This window comes from Poromitra crassiceps, assembly GCF_964638095.1.
Source record: "Poromitra crassiceps genome assembly, chromosome: 25".
NCBI lineage: Eukaryota > Metazoa > Chordata > Actinopteri > Beryciformes > Melamphaidae > Poromitra > Poromitra crassiceps.
In genome coordinates this window covers 5,861,264-5,888,062 of record NC_139649.1, presented here as the reverse complement: position 1 = coordinate 5,888,062, position 26,799 = coordinate 5,861,264, and the positions used below count along the sequence as shown (strand labels likewise).

The following is a 26,799-nucleotide window of genomic DNA, read 5'->3' as shown; positions in this document are numbered from 1 at the left end:
AATGACTATCAATTGCATTCTTATGTAGGTGCAAGTATTTATTGAAGTACAATTTTCAAATTCCATATGAAAAGTAATTACCCATACCACAGAACAATAAGCCAATGTCATCATGTGCAACTGTTCTCTTAGAACCATCACTTAGGAGTCTTTGATATTTTGTACTGCATTTAAAGGGTTTCATTACAAGATGTTGAATTCAATCATATTCATAGTTCATTGTTCGAAACAAACAAAAAAACACCACTTTATGTTTCACAATTTCTCAAATAATTTATAAGGGCAACAATAGCTTAACTTCAATAATATCCACCAGTCTGTTTCATGCCGGCAGTGATTGTGTCAGGGTTGATATCAAAGCTCATCAAGTCAGACAATTTTATCTTAAAAAAAATATGTTCATGTCAAAATTAAACTTTTTTAGTCGTGTGATAAAATCGGTTATTAAAATTTTACATACAACGGACAAAAGTTCAAGTTCAGTTTGTCATATGTAAATAAATACAATGAAATGCTTATACTCCATGGCAGTTATCCAGCAGTTACCACCCTCACTATTCAACACATAGACATGGCATATTATAGACAATAGACACGACTACTAACAGCTACCCCACAGAGACCACCTACACAGTACATGTAGTATAGCCATAACAATGGCACAATCAATATGAACTTGAGAGAGTTCACACACTAAAGCTGCGTTCAAACCGACCTATTAAAGTTTTTCGCTGGCATCGAGTTTACATACAAAGTCAATGCAAACGAGCGATTGAGAGTATATTCGCCCAGGAGAAAAATTGCTGGGCGTCCGAGCAACAGAGACAGAGCGATAGGGAGAAAATACGCTCGTCGCCCGAGATGAAATATCCCAACTCGAGCGAAATTACGCTGGCATCAGTCGCTCGCTGTTCAACGCTGATTGGCTGCCGTGTGAGAGCGAGTCAAGGATCACACTGGCTTGGAACAACTGGCTTGTGTACTACCAGTATAGAGCTCGCATTAGGAGCACGCTGATAGGTTTAGCTTGTAAACAACTACGGTGGCTCGTAGTGGACAAATATCATGACATTGCGTGGCTCGTAGTGGACAAATATCATGACATTGCGTAACGTTATAGCCCCCAGATGTCCGTCAATTATTGTGCCTGTTGACGAGCGATTTAAACAGAGCGACAGAGCGATTCCAAAGGGTTGAATCAAGCGACAGAGCGAAAAATAAATATCTCGGGGTGAACACAGCTTAAGACCGGTTGAAGAGATGAGGACCGGTGCTCTCAGATCAGGAACACAGCAGCATTTGGCACAATAAATGTAGTATATCAGTATTATGCTCAGTATCAGTCGTATGTGCAAAAATGCAATAAATGTAAACCATGAAACTTCAAAGATACAACATGGATGTGAACTGGTTTTAATTTCAAAACAAAGAAATGACTCCAAATATGGAGTCTCGATTCTAGATTATAAATTTAGTTCAATATCAAAGTTCTAATGTGTCATGACTCTACAGTTCAGCATACTTTAACCCATTGATACCTGATGCAGCATTTGCATGTATATCCCTCATTTGTGTGTCTATCCCTTTAAGACCGCGAACCGCGTGAACGCGGTTCGCGGTCTTAAAGGGATACACACACAAATGCTGCATCAGGTATCCATGGGTTAAGGTTGTATCCTAGGTTCTGCTTTGTTCTCTTTGTGCTCCCACTTGGTCAGTAGTGGACAAAATATGTCTTTGTTATCGATCATGTCAAAAATGTGTTCCATCTGGTGGCAGCATTAGAGAAATATCTCTCAAATTAGGTCATTTCTATCCTTGAATTTACTCCTTATCAATAATAATAATGATAACGTCTATAATGTGAGATTTTGGAAGGAAAATATTGTTCCAAAAGCTTAGCTAACCTTATGATATTTGAGTAATTCATCATATGATGTGCCTCATGTTAAAACAAAAACTATTTTACACCAAGTGTTAAAAAGGTCATATGATATGGTGGCAATATATTTGATTTTATGATGCCTTCAAGTTATATTTAAAATAACGTGATTATGAGTTCGGGACACATGAACAACATACAGTTAAACGCATTGACACCTGGGAACAAAGTGGAGGCCCTCAGCTCTTGGACAACAGTGGCAGTGAGGAGCTGATTGTATTTCCAAACAACTTGTCCTGTCTCCACAGAATTCAATGATATACAAGGTGAATTTCTGTGTGCTTTTTGACTGGAAACTGATCATCTCACCACTCATATATCTGATTTTGTGTTTAGATAATGTCAATTTATTCCCTAGGGTAACCGTGACGGTTTGGGTCCCCGACCCACCAGTTGAGAAACTCTCAACGTTTAAATCCAAGGAGCACACCAGGCCCAGGTGCACTCAATCAGCCTAACGACGAGCCCTCCTGCAGGCTACAGGTCAAGTGATGGAAAATGATGTAACAAATAAACAAGATTTTTTTAAATGACAAATGTTATTTAAGCTCACTTACATCATTTCATGAGTAAACAACCTCTTATTCATAGAAAGCTATTTCAAAGAAGTTATGAAGAAATGGTGTCAAGACTTTCCAAATCGATTATAAATAATAAAAAGGTTTTCATTCTACCCTGCTGAAAACATGGGAGAGAAAATCTTTTAAGACCCCAAGATGAATACGCTCAATTTGACAGCTCAAAATGAGCATGGTGCATTAAACCCCTTAAATGTAGTTGAGCAGCATTTCAAAAATATTGTTATTAATTATAGCCATTATTTTTTGTTGTTTACTTAAAACCCACCATGTGTTATTACAGCCGCCAGGAATCAATAGCTGTTTGAAATGGTAATAGCCTTCCTGTCTCACACACATGATGCACCTGTCCTATTCCCCCGGAGTGGCTGTAAATCCATGCTGTGTCCGTGGTGCTGTGTATGTGATTCATCAACATTAACATCACCCGCCAATAGGGAAACGCTGGGCTTAACACATCCAGTAGTGTAGATGAAAAATGTGGAAGAGGGGGGCGTCCGGGCAGTGCAGCGGTAGATTCCCTGCCCAATAACGCGAGGGTTGCTGGTTCGAGCCCCCATGTTACCTCCGGCTTGGTCGGGGCATCCGTACAGGCACAATCGGCCGTGTCTGCGGGTGGGAAGCTGGATCAAGGGCATGTGTCCTGGTCGCTGTATTAGTGCCTCCAAGAAGCTGGAGGACGAGTTGTGGATTGTGCAAAAACGGGCTGCGACTCAACGTTTCATCTCAGTCTGTCTTCAGTCTGATTGTGTATCTTCCCAATCTATTCGCATTGACTCTCACTTACAAGAAGGGATCTATCGCCCAAGTCATGTCCCGCCCCTTCTGTCCAGATCACCTCTGAGCCTGGAGCACCTCCCCACAGACCCTCCTTTTACTGTCAGCCTCCATCAGAGGCTGACCACACTGCCCTCCACCATCCCCCAGACAAAGAGAAGCCTCCCACAGCTTGATCTGGTCGCATGCTAAGACGCGTTAAGGCCGTGCTTGATCTGCTGACCCCACCGATCACACTATAACATGTCATTAAAAAAGTGCAAATAATATCATTTGGATGGAGAGCATGTGAATACTGGGATATCAAGCATCTCTTTGTGATTACTACAGTGGAATAACATGGAATCAATTTTGAATACGACGATATTAACGTATTGTCACATTTCGGCATTGCGGTATATTGATTTCCGATGTGTATCGTCTCATCTCTGTTATTATCATTAAATCACCGTAACAATGGATGTTGGCTGCAACTATTTCAGGTTCATTTTAGATGCTGTTTAATTTCTATCACTGTATTTTTTTTTGGAAGATCCTTCAAAATAAGGGTGTATTTAGGCCTTTTATTTTAGGTTTAAGGCCGTGGAATTATGAAAAGGGTTGTCGTTTCCATCTCAGGCATTCAAGTTTGTTTGTGTGTGTGTGTGTGTGTGTGTGTGTGTGTGTGTGTGTGTGTGCGCGCGCACGCGTTGCTCCCATTCCTCCTTCACCCCACCCACCCCTTTCCTTGTCGGTAGCAACATGCACCCCCGCCCTCCCCACACGAAGCCCCACCGCCAGCCCATTGTTCACGTAGCGGCACGGTGAGGCTTGTGTACTGCACCATTCAGGGGCATTGACACACGCCCAGCCCTCTCTCTCTCTCTCTCTCTCTCTCTCTCTCTCTCTCTCTCTCTCTCCTCTTCCTCCTCCTCCTCATCCCCTCTCACATTCTCTCCTCTCCTCCATCCAGCAACATCCTCCAGCTCTCTCCTCCTCCGCCTTCAGCAACCATGGCCAGCACTGTATCAGGTAAGAAGACACACGGGGAGGAACTGGGGGGTGTCTGGTGGTTTACATTGGTTTAGGTTGAACAAAGGGGGAGAATTAGTTAGCATCTGTTACCATGGTTTCTGTGCATATTGGGCAAAATTGTCATGGCAACTGCGGAGCTCAGATATAATTATTTAGATACTGAATGGCTATGGCAGACTGAAATGCTGCCACAGTCATAAGTGGACATAATACACAGTAAACTGCCGTGTGTAAAAGCAGTTGGATTCTTCCAGAAGGAGCAGATTATTGTGCGTTTATCTGAAATTCACCGGAGTCTTTCCCCGGTAATGCGACAGCTGTGACCAGCTCTGGTAGAACGCCGGCTTTGCTGAGGCAGATCTGAAGTAATTACCCACAAAAAAAAGAGCGTCACGCTGAGGCTAGCAGTGCGGCAAACTACATTTACTGTTGGAGAAACATGCAGGTGACTCCTCGCTGCAGCAGCAGCCGACGCAACGACTTGCAGCTGCATCTTCTGTCTCGTTTTGACGGACACCTCCACGATCTTCACATGACATCTTTGTTAAATATACCACTACAGGGTGTGTGTGTGTGTGTGTGTGAGAGAGGGAGGAGTGTGTGTGCGTGCGTGTGTGTGTGTGTCTGTGTGTGTGTGTGTCTGTGTCTGTGTGTGTCTGTGTGTCTGTGTGTGTGTGTGTGTGTGTGTGTCTGTGTGTGTGTCTGTCTGCCTGTCTGTGTGTGTGTGTGTGTGTGTGTGTGTGTGTGTGTGTCTGTGTGTGTCTGTGTGTGTGTGTGTGTGGGTGTGTGTCTGTGTGTGTGTGTGTGTGTGTGTGTCTGTCTGTCTGTGTGTGTGTGTGTGTGTGTGTGTGTGTGCGAGGGAGGGAGGGAGGAGTGTGTGTGTGTGTGTGTGTGTGTGTGTGTGTGTGTGTGTGTGTGCGCGCTACATGCACCTAACTGGTTTATAGTGGTCATGTGTGCTGTTCATTATTCAGACAGAATTACCTGCAAGTTGGTTGTGTGTTATAACGGTCAGTAAATCACGGCTGCTCTCTTTCCAGCGATCGTTATCCGGCCAGCCGACATCGAGAGCACCACGCCTTAGAGAGGGAAGGGGCAGTGGCCTTCTCGTTCAAACACATTGAAACGCCATGGCTTTAAACATCTCTCACCTTACAACCCACCAATGGCACAGCAGCAGATCATTTTGTAGGTTATGATAACATTATGACCGTTGCTTGACTCGACCCTACAGTAGCACTCTAGCGCTGCTACCTTCTATTTAATTTAAGGATTCAAAGAGCCTAATGGGGCTTTTAAGTAATGATTTGCATCATGGCTGACACATCCAAGATGAAATCATCCACACAGTGAGATCATGCAGCGACTCGTTATGACGGCACTATGTATGCACGACCTTATTAATTGATCACAACTGGGACGTGAACGAGCATCGACCCACGTTATTGTCTCCGTTCAAAATCCAAAAGTGGATCCGAAGAGAGGATTGTTTTTGTCAAGATTTGAGAGACTCTCCTTGCACCAAGCTTGTGAATAATGTATGAAAAGTCTCTCTGGCTCAGTGAGCTTCCCCCCCTGTTCCTTATGCTACTGCTGTGTCCCCCTCAAACGCACACGCGGTACACAGCTCATTATCTGTCACCGTTTAGCCACCTAAAGAAAACACACACACGGTACACAGCTCATTATCTGTCACCGTTTAGACCCTAAAGAAAACACACACACGGTACACAGCTCATTATCTGTCACCGTTTAGCCACCTAAAGAAAACACACACACGGTACACAGCTCATTATCTGTCACCGTTTAGACCCTAAAGAAAACACACACACGGTACACAGCTCATTATCTGTCACCGTTTAGACCCTAAAGAAAACACACACACGGTACACAGCTCATTATCTGTCACCGTTTAGACCCTAAAGAAAACACACACACGGTACACAGCTCATTATCTGTCACCGTTTAGCCACCTAAAGAAAACACACACACGGTACACAGCTCATTACCTGTCACCGTTTAGACCCTAAAGAAAACACACACACGGTACACAGCTCATTATCTGTCACCGTTTAGACCCTAAAGAAAACGCACACACGGTACACAGCTCATTATTTGTCACTGTTTAGACCCTAAAGAAAACACACACACGGTACACAGCTCATTATCTGTCACCGTTTAGACCCTAAAGAAAACACACACACGGTACACAGCTCATTATCTGTCACCGTTTAGACCCTAAAGAGGGGGGGCGTCAGTGACGTATAGGATAGATAATCGCCCCATAGGGATTTCTACAGGAGCCATGACGTTGGTGGTGATCAGGGGAGGGGGTGAGGCGAGACAACTGCTCCAGTGATGATGAACAATGACGTAGTAGCAAGGGATCTACATTATATACCACCACCACCGCTTAGGTGATTGGCTCAGCAGATCAGGAGAGACAGATGTCCTTTTGTGATGTCACCAGTGATGTCACATCACTGATGACATCACAATTGCTCGAGTGACATCACTGGTGACATCACAACTGCCCCTTCTCCATTTCCCAATATCCAATCAGCTAAGGACATCTGTCTCTCTTGATCTGCTGAGCCAATCACCTAAGCGGTGGTGGTGGTATATAGAGCCCTTGCTACTACGTCACTACTCACATTTGTGACATCATCCTCAGCTGCTGTTCATCATCACTGGAGCAGTTGTCTCGCCCCACCCCCTCCCCTGATCACCACCAATCTGTCACCGTTTATCCCCTAAAAAAACGCACACACGGTACACAGCTCATTATCTGTCACCGTTTTAGCCCCGACAGAAAAGCACAGCGGGCGGCTAGTCGTTCAGAGAGAGAGAGGACAGGAGTTCAGAGTCGATGCTGTGTCGCCCGTTTGGAGTCTGGACATGAATAATTGACACGAGAGGCCCCGCCTTCCGAGCGTCTTTTTAATTGGCTGTGTTTCAGCCACAGCAGTTACCTTGTGACACACAAAGAGACAGCCATTTTGAGGGGGCGTCAGGCAGCGCCGCGGGGTGACTGTGCTGCTGTGTTCCCAGTGGGGCCTTTACTGTACTGTAGCTAGCAGCTATACCTTGCCCTACATTCAAATGAAATTGACGGAATGATGCATAGTGCTTCATAGATCCAAACGCCCCTCTTTCCTGCCCACTTATGAACACCGTATTAGCCGTATATGATCATAATATACGGACACCTATTGTTTCCGTATTCCAGCCAGCCTGAAGGAGAATAGCATGAAGGAAACACCTGGGTGCATCAAATTAGCTTCTCTGCTGCTCTCAGTGACATGTCAACTCTAACCTCTTGCCTGCGGTGCCCTGAGTGTGTGTGTGTGTGTGTGTGTGTGTGTGTATTCTAATGGATGTTGACCCCATAACATTGATTCTTCATTTACTTTATAGCTCAGGGTCATAAACCCTTCTCGCTCTCTCCTCCTCCTTCTCCTCTGCATGCTTTTCCCGGCAGTAGACGGGAGGCTGGCTGTAGCTTTTAGTCTGATGAAGGTTCATAAGATCTGATCCCTCCACTTCACTTGTGTCTCGAGGGGGCAATTATATGGCTCATATGAAATGATAATAAAGCAAGGAGGCAATTAGCTGTCTGTGTGCTGTGCCCGCCTTTAAAGTCGGCCTGTTTCGGGCGGTGCAGAGGTACTGTCCATGCCCTGCCTAGCGCTACCAACATGAGGGTCGCAGGTTCGAGCCCCCGTGTTACAGCTGGTTTGGTCACGTGTCCGTACAGGCGTAATTGGCCGTGTGTGCGCCGCGGGCGGGAAGCCGGATTAAAGGGGTATGTGTCCTGGTCGTCGTCGCACTAGTGCCTCCTCTGGTCGGGGAGGAGGGGAACTGGGGGGGGGAATAGCATGATCCTCCCCGCGGGCTACATCCTGGCGTCCTACGGCTGGCGACCGCACATGTATCAGAGGAAGCAGCATGTGCTAGTCCACAGCTCTTCCCAGATCTGCAGAGGGGGTGGAGCAACGACCAAAGTATAATTGGGGAGAAAACGGGTGGAAATCCGGAAAGAAAACGTGATCTCCCCCCTCCCTTTATTTAATTTTTATTTCTTTTGTTGAGGAGCATACTATAAACAACACTATTCAGGAGCGTTACTGTACACCTCCAGGGCGTTTGGCATAGTGAGTCTGCTTGCTCTACTATCGTGTGTGTGTGTGAGAGAGAGAGAGAGAGAGAGAGAGAGAGGGAGGAGTGTGTGTGTGTGTGTGTGTGTGTGTGTGTGTGTGTGTGTGTGTGTGTGTGTGTGTGTGTGTGTGTGAGAGAGAGAGAGAGAGAGAGAGAACACACACGTGGTCTGTGTTGTGTCTGGTTTCAGCTGAATCCTGATGAGCATCTCAATAAGAAATGGCCTCGTGGTGAACGCACAACCCCCCTTCTCCTGTCCCGCCAGCAAGGCCGTCAGGCCGAGGACATCAACTCACTTCCTGTTTTAGGGACGCAAACGTTATGAAACCTTGACTTGTATAAACAGCATCAGACCAAGAAAGCAGACTGTTGATAAGCCTGCTAATACATCTTCATTCTTCTTCTCATTCATTCATTCATTCATTCATCTGAACAGCACATTTTCCATGCCAAATGAATACACCTGTTGTTTTAACCAGTCTGCCACTATAAACAGCAGGGGGCGTGTTTCAACCTCAAATCAAACTGGCTGTGTGGACTTCAGAACAAGGAGATAAACAAACAGAGGCTCGCTCAGTGTACTAAGAGGAAATGGATGCTGCAGAGAGACTAGCTGACGAGAGGGTCTCGTACATTTTCTCAGGACCCCAAATAGACACTTTAGAGCCCACTGATCAGATTTAGTCCATCAGGAACCCACATTGAGAGATTTTAGCTGTTGATTTAGTATTGAACAGAAGTGTCTACATATTAAACAAGACAATTGTGCTGAGAGAAATGTTAGATTACAACTGCTATCCTCACACATTCTCTAATTAGGATCACGTCACCTTGGCAACACCCTGTAGGGACAGAGTGAATTTTATTTTAGGCTGATCAACACAAACATCATATGCATGGATGGATGCACACACACACACACACACACACACACACACACACACACACACACACACACACACACACACACACGGCGCTCCATCTGACAGCCACTGGTTTTGATTAAGAGTAGCCATTGTGCAGAGAGTTAAAAGGGGAAACCAGCTGCAGCGTTACATACAGTGATTCAGTGATTTTCCCTCTTGCCTAGCTGACACTGCAGTTCCCAGAATGCCCTGCATTTGCCCACGCCCATCAGTCCTGCCACTGCAGGCAAAAGGCCTTTAACTACAAACTACCTGAGCTCAGCCATGCTATATACTGTAAATCAAACTACCTGAGCTCAGCCATGCTATATACTGTAAATCCCATATTGGAAAAAACTGCAGTCAATCGATCAATTTGGTTTGTCCCTAATGTGACAAACTTTCTCTAAATATGAAATCTGTATTAAATGTTTCCATACACAGCCTCATTCAGTACCTCCCCTCTACACTTAAAACGGAATAACATGTTGACCACTTGATAGTTCATTGTTAACAGTATACAGTGTTGGGCAAGTTACTTTCAAAGTGTAATATACTACACATATTACTAGTTACTTTCATTTGAAAGTAATAAGTTACTTTACAATATTACTGTCTGTGTAGAGTAACTCCTTACTTATTACATTACTTTTGCATTACATTCACCAAAATAACTGCAGTAGCAGAATGACATCGCTGCCCCGGAACCATCCCAAAAAAGAGTTTAAACCGTCTCGAAATCAGTGTAAACTGTCCAAAATTCTAAATGTTATCCTTTTCCTTTGTTATTGTCACCTATAGTGGTTATTTGCATAAACACACACAATTTGATTAGGAAATGATTGTATCTTTATTTAAATAATATGTTACTTTTGTAACGAGTTACCCCCAACACTGACCTGTATAATAGTGATTACTGAACTTTCCATGAATGCTTAGTGTCAGTGCCTGACAAATATCTGTGAATCTAGGAGACTTCAGACTAGGAGGCCAAATCAGACTAGGAGGCCAAATCTGATTTGTGAACTTTAGTGACCTATTAATGACTTTATCCAGATTGGTTTTATGAGTCTGGACGCTCCAAGTCTGATTTGTGTCACTTGTCCCAAACCACATATGGAGGTAGTTTTTGTTTATAATTGATTATTCGTTAATCATTTTTCTGTTGTATAGCTTGTTTAAGTAAGAAGGGTAGGCGCTATAAGCTATAGCTTCAGCCTACACCTTTTCGGTCTATCAGCCTTGTGCTGCTTGTTTGTACTTTTTCGTTTTATTTTATGAAATGTTTTAATTTCCCATGACCGAAATAAATAAATAAATAAATAGTTTCCAATCTGCTTTCGACTGATGTGACTTCAGTGTGGACGCGCAGATCCACCAAACCTGATTTGAACGTCACTCGCAACTCGTCATCAAATGCTTCTGCGCAGGAAAACCACGTCACCAACATACGTGTTTACTGACGCCCACGTCGTTACCATAGCAACCCATGCAGATAGGTTGTTTAGGTCTGGGCACACAGATCCGACTTGAGAATCAGATTTGTGGCAGTGCGGACACACTCCCAAATCAGATTTGGGAAACCAATCAAGATAATGATGATTGATGACTTTATCAGCAAATCAGATTTCCCTGTAATGTGAACATGGCCTTAGTTTCAAAAGTCCTTCCAGGCAGCCTTGAGTTGCTGTGATACTGTACCAAAGCTGGAAAATCCCCTTGAGGGGAATCTCCCAGGATTTGAATGGGAAGACAAAACACAGCGTTATCAAGCAATGCTGACTGGCAAAACAGACGGAAAGCCTTGCTGCCTTATTCTTAGTGTTGCTTCTGCCCAGACTAAACGGCTTGGCGAGATCTGGCCCGTCGTCGCCTCGCCACCCACACGAAGGCACGCCCAATGCATCCAAGAACTTCAGAAGCAACATATTATCCACGCTGGCGGTCGTCACTGAAAACTCAAATGCGTGTGTGGTGTCCATGGATTCAAAACACAATCACACTCAATGTGGAACAGATCATAAGAGGCCATGCTAACTGGTCTGACTAGGACATGCCATGGCCCAGCAGGAAGCACAAAACATTTGCATCAGTGTTCATAATAGGCAACACAGTCTGCGTCATCATGATCCTCCAGAAAGCATTCAGTGGACCGTGACATGCTTTGGCACATCTGCCACGGAGTTGGTGGGAGGTCATGTTTTCGCCTTTCGTTTGTCTGCCTGTCTGTCTGTCTGTCTGTCTGTCTGTCTGTCTGCCTGTCTGTCTGCCTGCCTGTCTGTCTCTGTCTGTCTGTCTGTCTGTCTCTGCCTGTCTGTCTGCCTGTCTGTCTGCCTGCCTGCCTGTCTGTCTCTGTCTGTCTGTTTGTCATCAGGATATCTAAAAAGGTTATGAACAGATTTGCATAAAACTTGACGGACAGGTTGGTCATAATGCGAAGGACAAACTGATTAACTTCCCATGCCCACTGGCAAAAAGGGGTGTGGCAATGGCCGTGTCCAATCACAGAGAGGCACCTAACTTACGGATTTGCACAAAACTTGGCAGAAATGTTGGTTGGTCATGGGCCAACTTAGATAGAAAGTGATCAACTTTCCACACCCACTGGCCAAAAAGGGGGGCGTGGTAATGGGTGTGTTCAATCACAAAATGGCGCCTTTAACTTCCACGTGGATTCATAAAACACCACAAAACTTTGTAGAAAGGCCGGTCAGTTTTTAACTGCTATATTACTGCAGATACTACGATTATATATTAAGGTCCTGCAAGCGGTAGGACGACGTCTCAACTGTCATTTAGGAGGTAAACGTGAAGATAAATGTTACTCTCTGTGGTGCAGAAGGCTGGTGAGTCTGTTGTCTCTGGCTGTGTGAGTCTGTGTTGCTGCAGCATCAGCAGCATTAAAGAGTCATATTACCTGAGCCAGGGCTACTGTAGTGCACCCAGGATGATAAAGGCATGGCAGCTCAGGCTACGAGTTCATACCGCTGCTGCTCGAGTCATAAAAACAGAACAGCGGGCCTCCTCACGAGCCTGATGACTTTATTGATTTTGGAGGTTTGGGGCAGCTGCGATGTCCATCATTTCCATTTGGCAACCTTAGCTACTTCAAACTCACTCTGGAGGCACAGGCACCAGAGATGGGGACTTGGACTTGAGACTTTTGGAGTCCTGGACTTGAGTCGCACTTAAGTCACACACACAGTGACTTGAGACTTGACTTGAGACTCGTCCTCAAAGCCTTGAGACTTGACTTGGACTTGAAGGTTTGGGACTTTTGAACAATCTTTATTTTCTTTATTTATATATATATTTTTGTGTGCATTAACATGAAGGAAATGTCTACTAATGTCATCTAATCAATGCTGATACTGTATTATAATAGATAAAGGAGTGAGGATAAACATGCTTTGAATTCCTTAGTTTTAGCTATGCAGTGTTCTAAGCAGACAGGATGGCATGCAGCAGATGATAGAACACTCATCCATAGGGACTTGAGACTTGACTTGGACTTGCCCCTCAAAGACTTGAGACTTGACTTGGACTTTCCAAAAAATGACTTGTGAGCATCTCTGAGTCAGGCACACATCCGTGGACTGCAGACCACCACATAAATGTGCCAGAGGACTGCGAAGTATAACACAGTGTGACTATGAAGTACATGTAAATCATTCTGAATCTTCCAAAAGGTGGATGGAGAATAAGAGATAAAGACCCAACTTTTCCTGAAATAACGATGCTTTAGTGTGCCGTGGCTAGGTAGGTACAGACACGTACACCACCAAGAACATAATGATGCTTTAGTGTGCCGTGGCTACGTAGGTACAGACACGTACACCACCAAGAACATAATGATGCTTCAGTGTGCCGTGGCTACGTAGGTACAGACACGTACACCACCAAGAACATAATGATGCTTTAGTGTGCCGTGGCTAGGTAGGTACAGACACGTACCCCACCAAGAACATAACGATGCTTTAGTGTGCCGTGGCTAGGTAGGTACAGACACGTACACCACCAAGAACATAATGATGCTTCAGTGTGCCGTGGCTAGGTAGGTACAGACACGTACACCACCAAGAACATAATGATGCTTCAGTGTGCCGTGGCTAGGTAGGTACAGACACGTACACCACCAAGAACATAATGATGCTTTAGTGTGCCGTGGCTAGGTAGGTACAGACACGTACACCACCAAGAACATAATGATGCTTTAGTGTGCCGTGGCTACGTAGGTACAGACACGTACACCACCAAGAACATAATGATGCTTTAGTGTGCCGTGGCTACGTAGGTACAGACACGTACACCACCAAGAACATAATGATGCTTCAGTGTGCCGTGGCTAGGTAGGTACAGACACGTACACCACCAAGAACATAATGATGCTTCAGTGTGCCGTGGCTAGGTAGGTACAGACACGTACACCACCAACAACACACAGAGCGATAGGGAACCTACTGTGCAAGCAGAAGTCCAACAATAGAACAATGTGTCATGAGATTCAGCATGGAAACTACTGATAATGACCAGTATGCAACAGTGATCTGAGTGGAGGAGCTGTGACCTTGAGTTCAGGGTTGCTAATAGATACTTGTACTGCTAAACAATGCTTATGAAAGATGCTACCAGTTTACTCTTTCGGTCTTTCTCATACTTTTTCTTTTTGCCGTATGCTATTAATTTGACAACATATCTTATTTTTGTCATTTTACACTTACTAGCGCTGTTTGGTTGTGGGCCCCCAGCAGTACACCCGCCAAATGTGAAGTAGCTCTGTGCAGCAGCAGCGGGGGGCGAACGGGCACGGCACCTAGTGTTCTAACATGTCTCACAACCTTGTTTTAGTTTTTCTATATAAAACGACATACCATACCTGTGATGTTACTGTGTTCTCTCACTTCTGTGCCACAGCCTATACAGACAAGATCAAGGAGATGTCCATGCTGTCTCTGCTCTGCTCCTGCTTCTACACACAGCCACATCCCAACAGCCTCTACCAGTATGGAGGTATGTCTGCCTGCCACCTACTGTACCTGTCTCTCTCTCTCTCTCTCTCTCTCTCTCTCTCTCTCTCTCTCTCTCTCTCTCTCTCTGTCTCTCTCTCTCCTTACCTGTCTGCCCATGTAACACTCAGAGTGTGGAGAGACAGCTCTAATCTTCAACAGGTCACAAATCATATGTAATACAATACATAATGCAGTATAATTAAACATATACCTTTTACAAGGTACATGTAGGATGAAATCTCTCACACCGTGTGTCTGTATTAGGGGCATATTCATAGCTTTCAAGGGGCGTTACGTGCTGCCGGGAACGCCCACCTGGCGGTCAAAAAAAAACTTGTTCATTCCACTGCCGCCGAGTCACTAGTTTCTCACGCTGTGTTTGTTCAGCCAAAATGCCGATTACCTGTTGTGCTATCGGTTGCACTAACCGACGAGGAGACACGCCTGGCTTGTGCTTTTACAGAATGCCGTCGGAGAAAGAAAACTCAGACAGGAGGAGGTTGTGGATTTGTGCGATTAGACGTGGTTCAGTCGCTGGGGAGGGCAAATGGCTACCATCAAAGTACACACGTCTTTGCGGCCAACATTTCCTCAAAGGTAAGCTCAAGTAACGTTAACGGGGTATTTTAATCATTATTGTAACGTTACTTGAGCTTACCTTTGAGGAAATGTTGGCCGCAAAGACGTGTGTACAAACGGCTGAACAAACACTGCGTGAGAAACTAGTCGACTTGGCTGGCAGCGAATGAACAAGTTTGTTTTTTGACTGCCAGGTGGGCGTTCCCGGCAGCACGTAACGCCCCTTGAAAGCTATGAATACCCTGTGTATCCACAGATCCTTCAAAAGCCAAAATTGGGGCAGACCCGGGTTCGAATCCGACCTGTGGTCCTTTGCTGCATGTCATCCCCTCTCTCGAGTAACTCTGGGGTTACTTCCGCTGTTTTTCGCTCTCTTATGGGCTGCGCCCACTGACGCCAAACTCAATCCAAAAACCTGTCCGTTTTACTGTGGTCTTGCTTGTCACGAAGTGCGCCCGACTGCTATAACATGACGTTAGACCTGTTATGAATCCGAAGCCGAAGCTCAGACCACGCACGTGTCTTGTTTATTTACAAAATTCACATCTGCGCTCATTGTTTTGAATGGCGGGTTGAAGCCCCCGGTTCCGGCTCCCGTGCTGCCCCCCCTTAAATCCCGTGACGCGAGTCCGAGTGTTCCGACGAGTGTCCCTACGTATACCCAGGAATGTGATCTAAAATAGAAAAAATAATAATTTTTCATTTCAGCTTGACTTTAAATTGTCTAAATCTTAAGTATTAAAATCCCTACAGTTTATACAGTTATTCGAGTTTTTTTTTCTTTGTGCTGCATGTCCACTCTTAGAGGAATAAAGAAGAGTTTCAGCGGGACAATGTGCACCCTATCTGCTTTACTAAACATAAGTGGACTGCATGTCCCTTAAAGGCGATAATAAATGAGCTTCAGGCATGTTCCACTTCTGGCCACATTCCAAGACCAAAAGAGGTATTTGCCAAAAGGGCAAAATATGATCCCCATCATGACTTCAGGTTAACGAGGTCACACTAATTAGGCAGCTTGTCAGACGCTGTGTTGCACAGAAAGCAGAATGATGCAACGCTCCTTGCATCTTGCAGCTTGCATCTTTTGGCCTCTTGCTCTTTGTGCTGCGAGTGACGCTGACAGCTGAGGCCTCTTTTCAGCTAATCGTTCAAAATGTTGGAACACGGTGGTGAGATCGAGGCGTCGTTCTGTCACGTGTCGTCGGAATTGTGATGGATGGATGACGGAAAGAAAGGAAGGGTGGGAGGAAGAGATTGGAAACATTGCAGACATTTTTGTTCTTCATTTAGTTCACAAAGATGATGTCCAGTCTGATTATATGTGATGGCGAAGAAGAGTGCTTTGCCTGGATGTCAGAGAAGTGCCTGGTTTGTTTCCATAATGCATTTTTTTTTTTTAATAATGCTAAGTTATATATTAACAAGATTGCAGTCACATTTATGCAGCATCCACTAGTCAATGTTCGAAAACACTGATGATTTTTGGTGGTATCCCAAAATGTTCGTAGTTTTACTCTACTTGCATGTAAACAAACAGCTGTTCAAACGGAAAATATCTCCTTTCGAAACAGAACTGGTGAACTTCTATCATATGTTGTCATTGACATGAATTGGTCCCTGCCTCTGTCAGACCTGGAGGTGAAGAGCTTGAACAAGCGAGCGTCCGGCCAGTCGTTCGAGGTCATCCTGAAGGCCGACCAGTCCCCGGACAAGCCCCAGCCTCAGCCCCTGCTCTCCCCCCCGAAGAGGGAGACATCTCTGGAGGAGCTCCAGCAGAGGCTGGAGGCTGCCGAGGAGAGGAGGAAGGTAAGCAGATCTAATGGGCAAGCTGTGTGTGTGTGTGTGTGTGTGTGTGTGTGTGTGTGTGTGTGTGTGTGTGTGTGTGTGTGTGTGTGTGTGTGTGTGTGTGTGTGTGTCTGTGTCTGTGTCTGTGTCTGTGTCTGTGTCTGTGTCTGTCTCTATCGATGGGAGACTAGGAATCCTCACAGAATAATAAGTGTTTATAACCAACAAAGGAGGAGTTCATAAAGTGTACGATTAACCATTATTATTAATTAGCATAAGTAACCTTCAACCAATGGTAGTAATAGAAATTACATATTTTCAAAAACCTGAATATTCAACACTAAGTTTCTGTGTATTCCTTTCAGAGTTTGAGGCTTCTTAGCTTCAAACCTGCAGCTTGAATACACTTCCAAACTGCCGGCCTTGTCATTCCTGTAGTCGTAGTGTCATGATCCTTCTGCTTTTCCGTGGAGAGTTTCACGTAGTATCCATTTGTTTCAATACTGTTTCAGAGGCGTTTCCACCCAACCGGACAAGAATAGAATTCCTTTGTGAAACACTGAACACTTGTCATTTGGGAGAAAGTAAATGAATCAGTTGCAGGCAGTATCGGGTTCTTCAGTGAACAATTATTTATTGACACGTGCACAATAATTATGGGAATGCGAAAAGTCTTTGGCGATTAGACGATTGTCGTGACGATGAGACTCCATCTTAGACATCATCATGATTATAAAGGGGGTAGTGGAGCCCAGAGTATGGAGGCGAGACACTGGTGGAGATGCTGAGGAGAGGGCTCTGAGACACTGGTGGTGATGCTGAGGAGAGGGCTCTGAGATGCTGAGGAGAGGACTCTGAGATGCTGAGGAGAGGGCTCTGAGATCTGGATGGATGAGAAGAGGAGAGGGCTTCTGGAAATCTCAGACCTGCTTGTCCAAGTGATGAGCTGGAGGTGAAATGGGGGTGGAGAACGCACTGAAATAACAACAGCTGCAGAGAGACAAGAGAGAACAGGTTTTAAAGTTGGCAGCTACTGTCATGGCGTGATTTGCTTATAGGAAAATGTGTCTAGCTCTGATTGGTTGAACAAAAGCGCCAACGCCCCTAATCAGCTGATATGAGCAGGAGAGAAAGAGAGCTTGCTCTCAATGGTCGTCCCTGGATAAATAAAGGTTAAATAAAATAAAATAAAATAAAATAAAATAAAATAAAATAAAATAAACAAGAAGAAGAGAACAATCATTCTGCATATTTATAAGTGAATGGTCTATTGTTCTATTAGTGTTAATAGACAGATTGACGTCTTTCACACCACATCACACTTGGATTCCTTTATGTGACTTAAAAATCTGATATTTTTTAAGCACATTGCACAAGAACACTGCTCCTCCTTCTTCAAACAGCAAGTCTTGGTCTATACAGAGGTCAGGTCTGACCACTTTGATTGAGTAGTGGAATTGTTAAGTCAAGTTGATCTGTGTAGCCTAATTCACGAGCATGTCTCAGAGGGCTTTACAGATAATATGTCGTATAGCTAAGCACTATCAATACAATGGATTGAACAATCTTATATTAGAGAGAGGGAGGGGAGAGAGGGGAGGGGGAGAAAATGGGCAGGAGGGAGAGAGAGAGAGAGAGAGAGAGAGAGGGGAGCGAGATAAGGGAGAGAACAGGGGGAGGGAGGGGGAGAGAGAGAGAGAGAGAGGGGAGCGAGATAAGGGAGAGAACAGGGGGAGGGGGGAGGGAGGGGGAGAGGAGAGAGAGAGAGAGAGAGAGAGAGGGGAGCAAGATAAGGGAGAGAACAGGGGGAGGGAGGGGGAGAGGAGAGAGAGAGAGAGAGAGGGGAGCGAGATAAGGGAGAGAACAGGGGGAGGGAGGGGGAGAGGAGAGAGAGAGAGAGAGAGAGAGGGGAGCGAGATAAGGGAGAGAACAGGGGGAGGGAGGGGGAGAGGAGAGAGCAAACAGGGTATACCTGGGCCGGGCGATACGGTTGAGATCAATATCACGATAATCACCGTTCAGTTTCAATAGCAATGTATATCACAATATGGCTCATGTTGTTCTATCGCTTTGGTTTTGATTCCCTCGCTACACCAGAGGGAACTGAGGGTGCTTTCTCACTGGCGCCCAGGTACCGTTCCCGAACACACCCCAAATTGATCCCGGTTTTGGAACATTTGACGAGTGTGAACGTTGCGTTCCGTTCCGTTCCGTCCCGCGCCCGGGCGCGCAACAGGGAACCATGACAGGATCCACTTGAAAAGGTGGTCTGGGCAGCGCCGTTCCGAACCACATAGACAACACACGGGCGAGGATACACTGCAGGCATAGTTGATGGCGCAAGTGTTATAAATGTGAAAACTGACCAGCGGGGGAGAGGGGAGGGGGGGGGGCAAGCGTTCCCGGGTGCAGAACGGAACGGAACGAAAGCAATCGTTTGTAGGGTCACCTAGATCATGGAATAAGGAATAGTTTTTTATCTGATTTTGTGTATTTGTAATTACGCAAGAATAAAAAGTAGTAGCTCTCCTTTTTCATTGTGATGATTTGACTTCCGCCCTGCACCAAAAAGGATGTAGGCTACAGTACGTACAAGTATGCACTTCTTGTTTTGATTGTATTTTTTATTGCATGCCATTCAATGAAACCAGTTTTGTTGTTTTTTCAGAGACAAGCACTGTGTCTTTGAGTGGTTCATGGTATGCAGAGTGTACACACATAGAATAATTACAGTGTTACCTGATAGGTTGCTTGACTGTTAACAAAACAGAGATTAGTTTCCTAATCCCATGAAGCTGGTTCTCAAAAGGTTGAGCGAGATTGTTGATCATCCCCCATTTGCACCAAACATCAGGTCGATTATTGAATGTTACATAAAATAATATGACATTAGATGAAGCTTTCGTGATTCCTGCAATGGCAATAGGATAGCAACGAAAAAGTAGAATATAAATAAGTAAAAAATAAGTAGAGACAATTGGTGGAATTTTAAGATAACATCACCTCCAATATCAACATTTGAACATGTTAAAGGAAAACATTTTCTTTTTTACAACCTGGACCTTATTTCCAGCTCTATTTATGCTTTATAACTCTGAACAGAGATTTTTGAAAACGATTCACTATGAAGCTAGAACGCGCCGCGAAAATGCCTGGAACAGAGGCCATAGAGGGGCACCTGCAAAGCATGTATTTACGTCCTGCAAATAGCTTATTTTCTGCCATGCACTGGCTCATATCCTTATTATATGATAATGGGATATAATTGTGAGCAGCTCTATTTACCTCTGCAAATGAATGCAAAATGTGGTCAATATGAAAACATGAGTTGGGCGTCGCGGCAGTGCAGCGGTAGATTCCCTGCTTACCAACATGAAGGTTGCAAGTTCGAGCCCCCGTGTTTCCTCCGGCTTGGTCGGGCATCCATCCATGTACAATTGGCAGTGGAACATGGGGGGAGTAGTGTGGTCCTCCCACGCGCTACATCCTGCCGGTGAAACTCCTCGCTGTCAGGTGAAAAGAAGTGGCTGGCGACTGCACATGTATCAGAGGAAGCATGTGCTAGTCTACATCTCCCTCCATATCAGCAGAGGTGATGGAGCAACGACCGGGGCAGCAGGTGGAATTGGCCAAGTACAATTGGGGAGAAAATGGGCAAAATCAAGGGGGGGGGGGGGAATAAAGATACAAATACCAAAGGAATGCAAAATATGGCCAGTATGAAAATATATACCCAAACTGAATGGTGTTTTATTAAGCTGCAAGGGTGGGCAGTTGGGCAGTGGTGGCCTAAACTAAGGTTAGAGAAGCGAGCTTGTGGCCGGAAGGGTCATTGTCACACGGAAACATATTTTCACAAAACTGAAGCGTTAAACACAAAAGATTGTCTTTGTGTGTTTTTATAATAAGCAGAGTGCAGCAGGATCCTTTAGCTGTGAGCCTGTCTCACCCAGAGCAACATCCTCTGCATGGGAAAGAACTGAAGTCAGGCCAAAGAATGGGCCCTTGTTAAAGAGACGGTACACGCCCCCGCTGTCTGACAGATAACACCGGGAAAGTATCAAAATATTTGCTGACAGTGGGATTGTTGAGAGTTTCACAAAGCACACGGTCAGTCTGGCTGGGTGCATCATACTTAATAAGGATGCTAACGATTAGGAAACAGATGTAGCCTACTGTTTGCCCTTACAATGACACTACTAAAGGCACTGACCAGAAACAGGGCCAGGGGTAATCTAGCAGCCTCAGCAAACATGTGATATGATAGGGTCATTGAATGTACACATTGTGTTTAAGTGTAGATCTATTTTATTATATATCTTATGAGTATGCAGTACAAAGAAATTTGCCGTTAAGAGTCGTCAGTTCAATCCCTGAGGCCGGCACGGCAGGATAAATCTGGGTGGGGAAAGTGAAAAAGCAGCGCTTGCCCCTCCCCTCATTTCCAACACTGAGGTGCCCTCGAGCAAGGCCCAACCGCTCCAGTGGAGCTGCTCAGTGGACAGCAGATCAGACTGTGGTTGTACTGGTCAGCTTCCAGGTGTGACTGTGAACAGGGCGCTCCTGAAGAAGTGAGCATTGCTCTCAGTGAGACTCCCCCTGTAATAAAAAGGTAAAACTGAGCGAAAGAAAATATTGTTGCTGACCCCCCCCCCCCCCCCCCCTCCTTTTCTTGTATCCCCCACCATCACCAACTCCCATCATTTCCCTGACCCCTCCCCCCCCCCCCCCCCTCTAAACATGTCCGTCTCCCGCCGGGCTGCAGTCCCAGGAGGCCTTGGTGCTGAAGCAGCTGGCAGAGAAGAGGGAGCACGAGCAGGAGGTTCTCTGCAAGGCCCGCGAGGAGAACAACAACTTCAGCAAGCAGACCGAGGAGAAGCTCATCCACAAGATGGAGGTCAACCAGGAGAACCGAGAGGCCCACCTCAACGCGCTCAAACAGCGGCTCCGCGAGAAGGCAAGGCTGATGTCCATTTTCCATGACTACTTTAAGCATTTTTTTAAAATCTTTTAGTGCTCGTCAGAAATGTGATGGTTCCTTCATGTGCAGAGTGACTTATTGACCGAATTGATTGGTTGAAATGCTGTTCAATTGCTATTCACCCATTGGTCACTTCATCTAGGCAGAGTCACTACACCTGTGGACAGGCTTAAAGACATGCTCTGAGGAAGCATAGTCGAAAAAATACATAAGCAAAATAAACACTTCACGGTGAAAACACACCGCACGCGTCTCCTGCACGTAAGCTGCGCGGCGCGACCATTTGCGACCTTGTGCGCAGCCAGTTTTCATTAGGACACCATGTTAACAGATCTGTCAGTCCACACCGAATTGCGCGCAGCGCGCAGCGCGCCGCTCAGCTCAGCTCCGCGGACGCTCAGGGCCGCTCAGCTCAGCCTGGAGTTCTATTTTCCTGCGCGGCCGTCTGCGCCTGTGAGCGACTCTGTCAAGTTGAACAGATCAGATAAGGGCAGACAGGAACTCCGAAACCGGACATTCGTCAAATAAAACCAATTTCAAAGTGAAATAATGTTTATTTACGTTGTTGATTGCCCCTTTGGAAGTGTGAAAAGAGAGAAAGAGCAGTGGGAGAGGGGGAGCGGCTTCTAAGGGCTCATTGCCTGCGGAGCAACAAGTAGAGAGCTAGGACTCGCCTTCTCTCTACAACAGCAGGCACTGGGAAAACGGGAGGAGAACAGACAAATGATGCAATTGCATTTTATAATGAAGGTAGCCATTAACTGTTATCCCAAACATATTACTTTAGATATTTATGTCATCATTTACTTGGCCATGATAAGGAAGACAGGAGATCTGGGGCAAAATATATAGTGGATGAGCAGAGCGCGCAAAGAGAGCTGCGCTCTCTGTGTGGACACTTTAAGCGACTTCTGCGCGGAGGTGCGCTGCGCGGCGCATGCGCGCAATTTTCGCCTCTGGTATGTCCCCAGCGTCACAGGGACCATTTTGTTTGACCATAGACATTTCACAGGGACCGTTTTGTTGAGAGGTGCGGACCATCTCACACATCTATGGACCAGCACCCCGTCCGATCAATTTAACAAAGGCTGCTAGCAGTAGCAGTTAGCACTGTTGCCTCACAGCAAGAAGGTCCCGGGTTCGAACCCCTGTCCGTCCCAGGTCCTTTCTGTGTGGAGTTTGCATGTTCTCCCTGTGTTCGTGACATACATACATACATACATACATACATACATACGTAAAAGACATGTATGTGCCCCTGACCAAGGCAAAGGCAAAAGAACTGAGTTGGTTCCCGGGTGCTGCACTGCGGCTGCCCACTGCTCCTAGTTCTAGGACGGTTCCTAGTAGAGGATGGGTCAAATGCAGAGGATTAATTTCTCCATGGGGATTAATAAAGGATAACTTAACTTAAATGAACTTAAAATAACTTAAATTTGAATGAATGAAACAACGGCAAAAAAACTCGAAAGTGTTTTCAAACCTTTTGCCAGTTTCAAAACTCATTTTTCACATAAATTCAACATAGAGTTAGGGTTAGGGTAAGATAGGAAAGTAAGTCCAAGGTGACAAGCATAGATGTTTTTTCTGCCTCTGTAACTTGTTGGTCAACATTCTAGGCATTTTCCATACCATACTGTAGATGGGCAATCTGCGCTAAGCAATGGCAGAGGGCCAAATTGTGTCCGCCTTCTGGAAGCAAGATATGAGGAAGTGAAGCTTCAATCATCACTGTGGGAAAAAGAAAATAGTACCTATAGTAGCGTCACTGATATGGTATCTGATGTAGAATGGAATTTAACAATACATTCTTCTCGCAGCACCTCTCTACTGAGCCAAAGATTTGACAGTGACATCTTTGAGGAAAACCCACCTCTAATTAAGATTAGGACAATGAACATATGAACAAGAACACTATGTTCAAGAACATATTCAATGGAATAAAAAGTAGGCATAAAGCAGACCATTGAGCAGCAGTATAACTTACTAAGAAACAATAGACCCTTTTCACGGCGGCCATTTTGTGTCAAAAAGGCAGGGTAAACGCAGGTGCAAGAAAAACACTAATGAGGGTTTCCAAATTACAATCATGAAAGTTGGAAACCATCATTACTGTTTTGCTTGCACCTGTGTTTATCCTGCCTTTTTGACACAAAATGGCCCCCGTGAAAAGGGTCTATAATGAATGAGATGATCTGATGTGAAAGTCTTTTGGAAAGAAATGAACTATTATATATGCAGTGAGAAATGAATGAAAATGCTCCTAGATGATTAAATGGACAATGCTTGAGGCAACTCCTGAGTCTGTGTTGCTTAACAGAATTGTGCGAAATGTTGCCCGTTACTGCCTTAAGTTGTAGTCACTTTTGACCCAACAACAGTAACTTGGTTTTCATATCTGACACAGACACACTGACCCTTGTGCTACTGAACTGGGCTCAGGGAGAAACCCGACTTTTGTGATCGAGGAAATGATGAGGCGTGAGAGCAGGCATGTTATCAAGTGATGACACCTCAGCTTTCTATTCTCTGTAGCAGAAGGTCTCCACAGCTCAAAATGGACCCTTGAGTAACATTCTTTCCCGGGAACAAAAATGACCCTTCACCTTTCAAACATCTACAAATATATATATATTAAAAAAGAGTAGGTTAAAAGGTAATGACAAGTAAATATTGTACAGTAGTATGTAATATAAGCTAGCTTACCCATCCAGGCTGGAGTAAATGAAGAGTCCAGTGTCAGAGAGTTTCGTTGGTCCACCTAGAGGAGCAAAGTTGACAGAGATCATGATAAAGGAGCCGTCCCGGGACATGGCTGAAGAATAGACCCTTCTCACGGGGGACATTTTGTGTCGAGAAGCCAGGGTAAACACAGGTGCAAGCAAAACACTAATGAGGGTTTCCAACTTCCATGATTGGAATTTGGAAACCCTCATTAGTGTTTTGCTTGCACCTGTGTTTACCCTGGCTTCTCGACACAAAATGGCCCCCGTGAGAAGGGTCTATACCACTCTAACTCAAGCATTTATAGGGGAGGTTTGCATGACTTGGGGCACCCACACCCTCCTTACTTCTATTTCTGCGCCTGAGAGGTTACACACCATCTGTGGTCACTTTCCTGTTTTCAGACACTTTTTGACATCTCAATATTAACCCATCAAGCGCCTTGGGACATGGGAACAATGTAGCCCCATATATCTATCAAAAGTCGTGTACAATGTTAACAATGGGGGGGGGGGGGGGGTACTGTTAGATGATGTCACCAGTGATGACAACTGCTAGGTGATGTCACCGATGATGATGATGGATGATGTCAGCGCCGTTGTCAATGATGATGATGTCACCGCTGATGATAATGTCATCATTGATGATGTCACTGTTGAAGGTTACGACGTCACAGTGATGATGTCACTGTCAAAGGTTTTAATGATGTCATCATTGAAGACGATGTCAACAGTGATGATGTCATAATTGATGATAGGTTCATCGTAGAATATTTTACACCTGACATGTCACTGTTGAAGTTTAGGGATTTCACAGTCCACATATACTCTTGCCTGCATTTACTCTTGCTTGCAAGCCTTTTACGGCCGTCATGTGTCTGCGAATGAATCCACCTGACCCCGGCCTAACACTTCCTCCTCTACAAGTCTACAAAAAGTATTTATGGAAAGATTGCTTGTCAATCATTCATCATTCAAGAAATCATTCCATAAATACTTTGTGTAGACTGGTAGAGGAGGAAGTGGAGAACAAATTTGAGGTACGGGGAATCTAAGAAGGATATATATAAATAGAAAAGAATTTCACACACTGAGAGATAACCTGACCTGGCTAAGAATAGAAACATCATAAAACCATGTGATAAAGGAGGTTATCTGTTTCTGGTTAATTAGCTGTAATTATAATCCACATATACCATAACCCTAGTCTCGCAGTAGCCACCCGCTGGAGGTTCTGACCACATGAGACTACCATAACCATAACCTAAGTTGTTTTAGTTGCCTCAACATAACCTACCTAACCTACTTGTTTTACAATATCTGCAATATACATTTTAGAGGCGTTATTTTGCAACGTTTTGCGCTGTGGACCAACATTGCTATTATTGTAATGATGCTTTAGTGGAGGATCTCCGCTCAATTAAGAATGGATCAGATGACACAGGTGATTCTCAGACATTGTGTAATCGAGCTGGGTTCGTTCCATGAACACACAGAAGGTGTGACAGAGAATGACAGAGAAAGGGAAGGAGTCACCGGCCTATATACTGTAGGCCCTTGATCAGTGAGTGTTAACATCTGTTTCACATCATGATGAGGGGGGGCACCATGCCGTGTGCCCGGTGGCAACTTGAGACCTTCATAACAACATACTTCAACTACTTCACCCTAAAGTGAGAGAGACGAGGTGCAGACAACATGGGACATGGAATGGGAATAATAAGATTAGTTGTAAAACGTAAGATCAATTTAATCGTGAAAAACCTACTATCAGCTATTCCACAATTTTTGGGGAGATCGCGTTGGTCCATTCATGAATGGAAATTATTCTATTGCATCCCCTCCGTTTTTAAATATAGAAGGCCTACTACACTCTGTATCCATTACGAGAATCAGTTGTAATTGTGTGGAGTTTAGCAGCTGACAAGAGGGCTTAACTCGGCATTAAAGAGTGCTTTCCACCACATGCTAGTTTAGTTTTCTACGCAGAGTTTTATTATCATTGGGTAACATTCCTGACATGGTTTCACCAGTTCACCGGTCACAGCTCCGGAAGCACACACTCACTCCCCCATGATGTGGTTTCATCAAACATCCTTGCTTTCATTTACACAGAAATCCCTCCACCTCTCATTGCTTCTGTAAGTTTCATTTTGCATCACGTCTGTCTGTCTGTCTGTCTGAGAGACTGTTTTATCTCTTACAGGAAGTCCACGCAGCCGAGGTACGCAGGAACAAGGAACTTCAGGCTGACCTCTCCGGCTGAGCACATTTTTTTCTACGCTTCTAGCAAGTCATCTTCGTCCACCGAGCTTGGTGCTGGGAGTTAATGCCACTTTTGAAAA

The 26,799-nt window shown here is 45.0% G+C and overlaps 1 protein-coding gene across 1 annotated transcript; it reads left to right on the top strand.

The window, feature by feature from the left end:
* Positions 1–4,038: 4,038 nt before the first annotated feature.
* On the top strand, positions 4,039–26,720 carry stmn3 (stathmin-like 3; the record flags this gene model as incomplete). The annotated part of the gene is made up of 6 exons (XM_083661013.1): positions 4,039–4,100; positions 4,250–4,308; positions 14,289–14,384; positions 16,596–16,771; positions 21,516–21,707; positions 26,661–26,720. The coding sequence occupies 6 exons, from the start codon at positions 4,039–4,041 to the stop codon at positions 26,718–26,720; spliced, it is 645 nt and encodes a 214-aa protein (XP_083517139.1).
* Between the last annotated feature and the right edge of the window lie 79 nt (positions 26,721–26,799).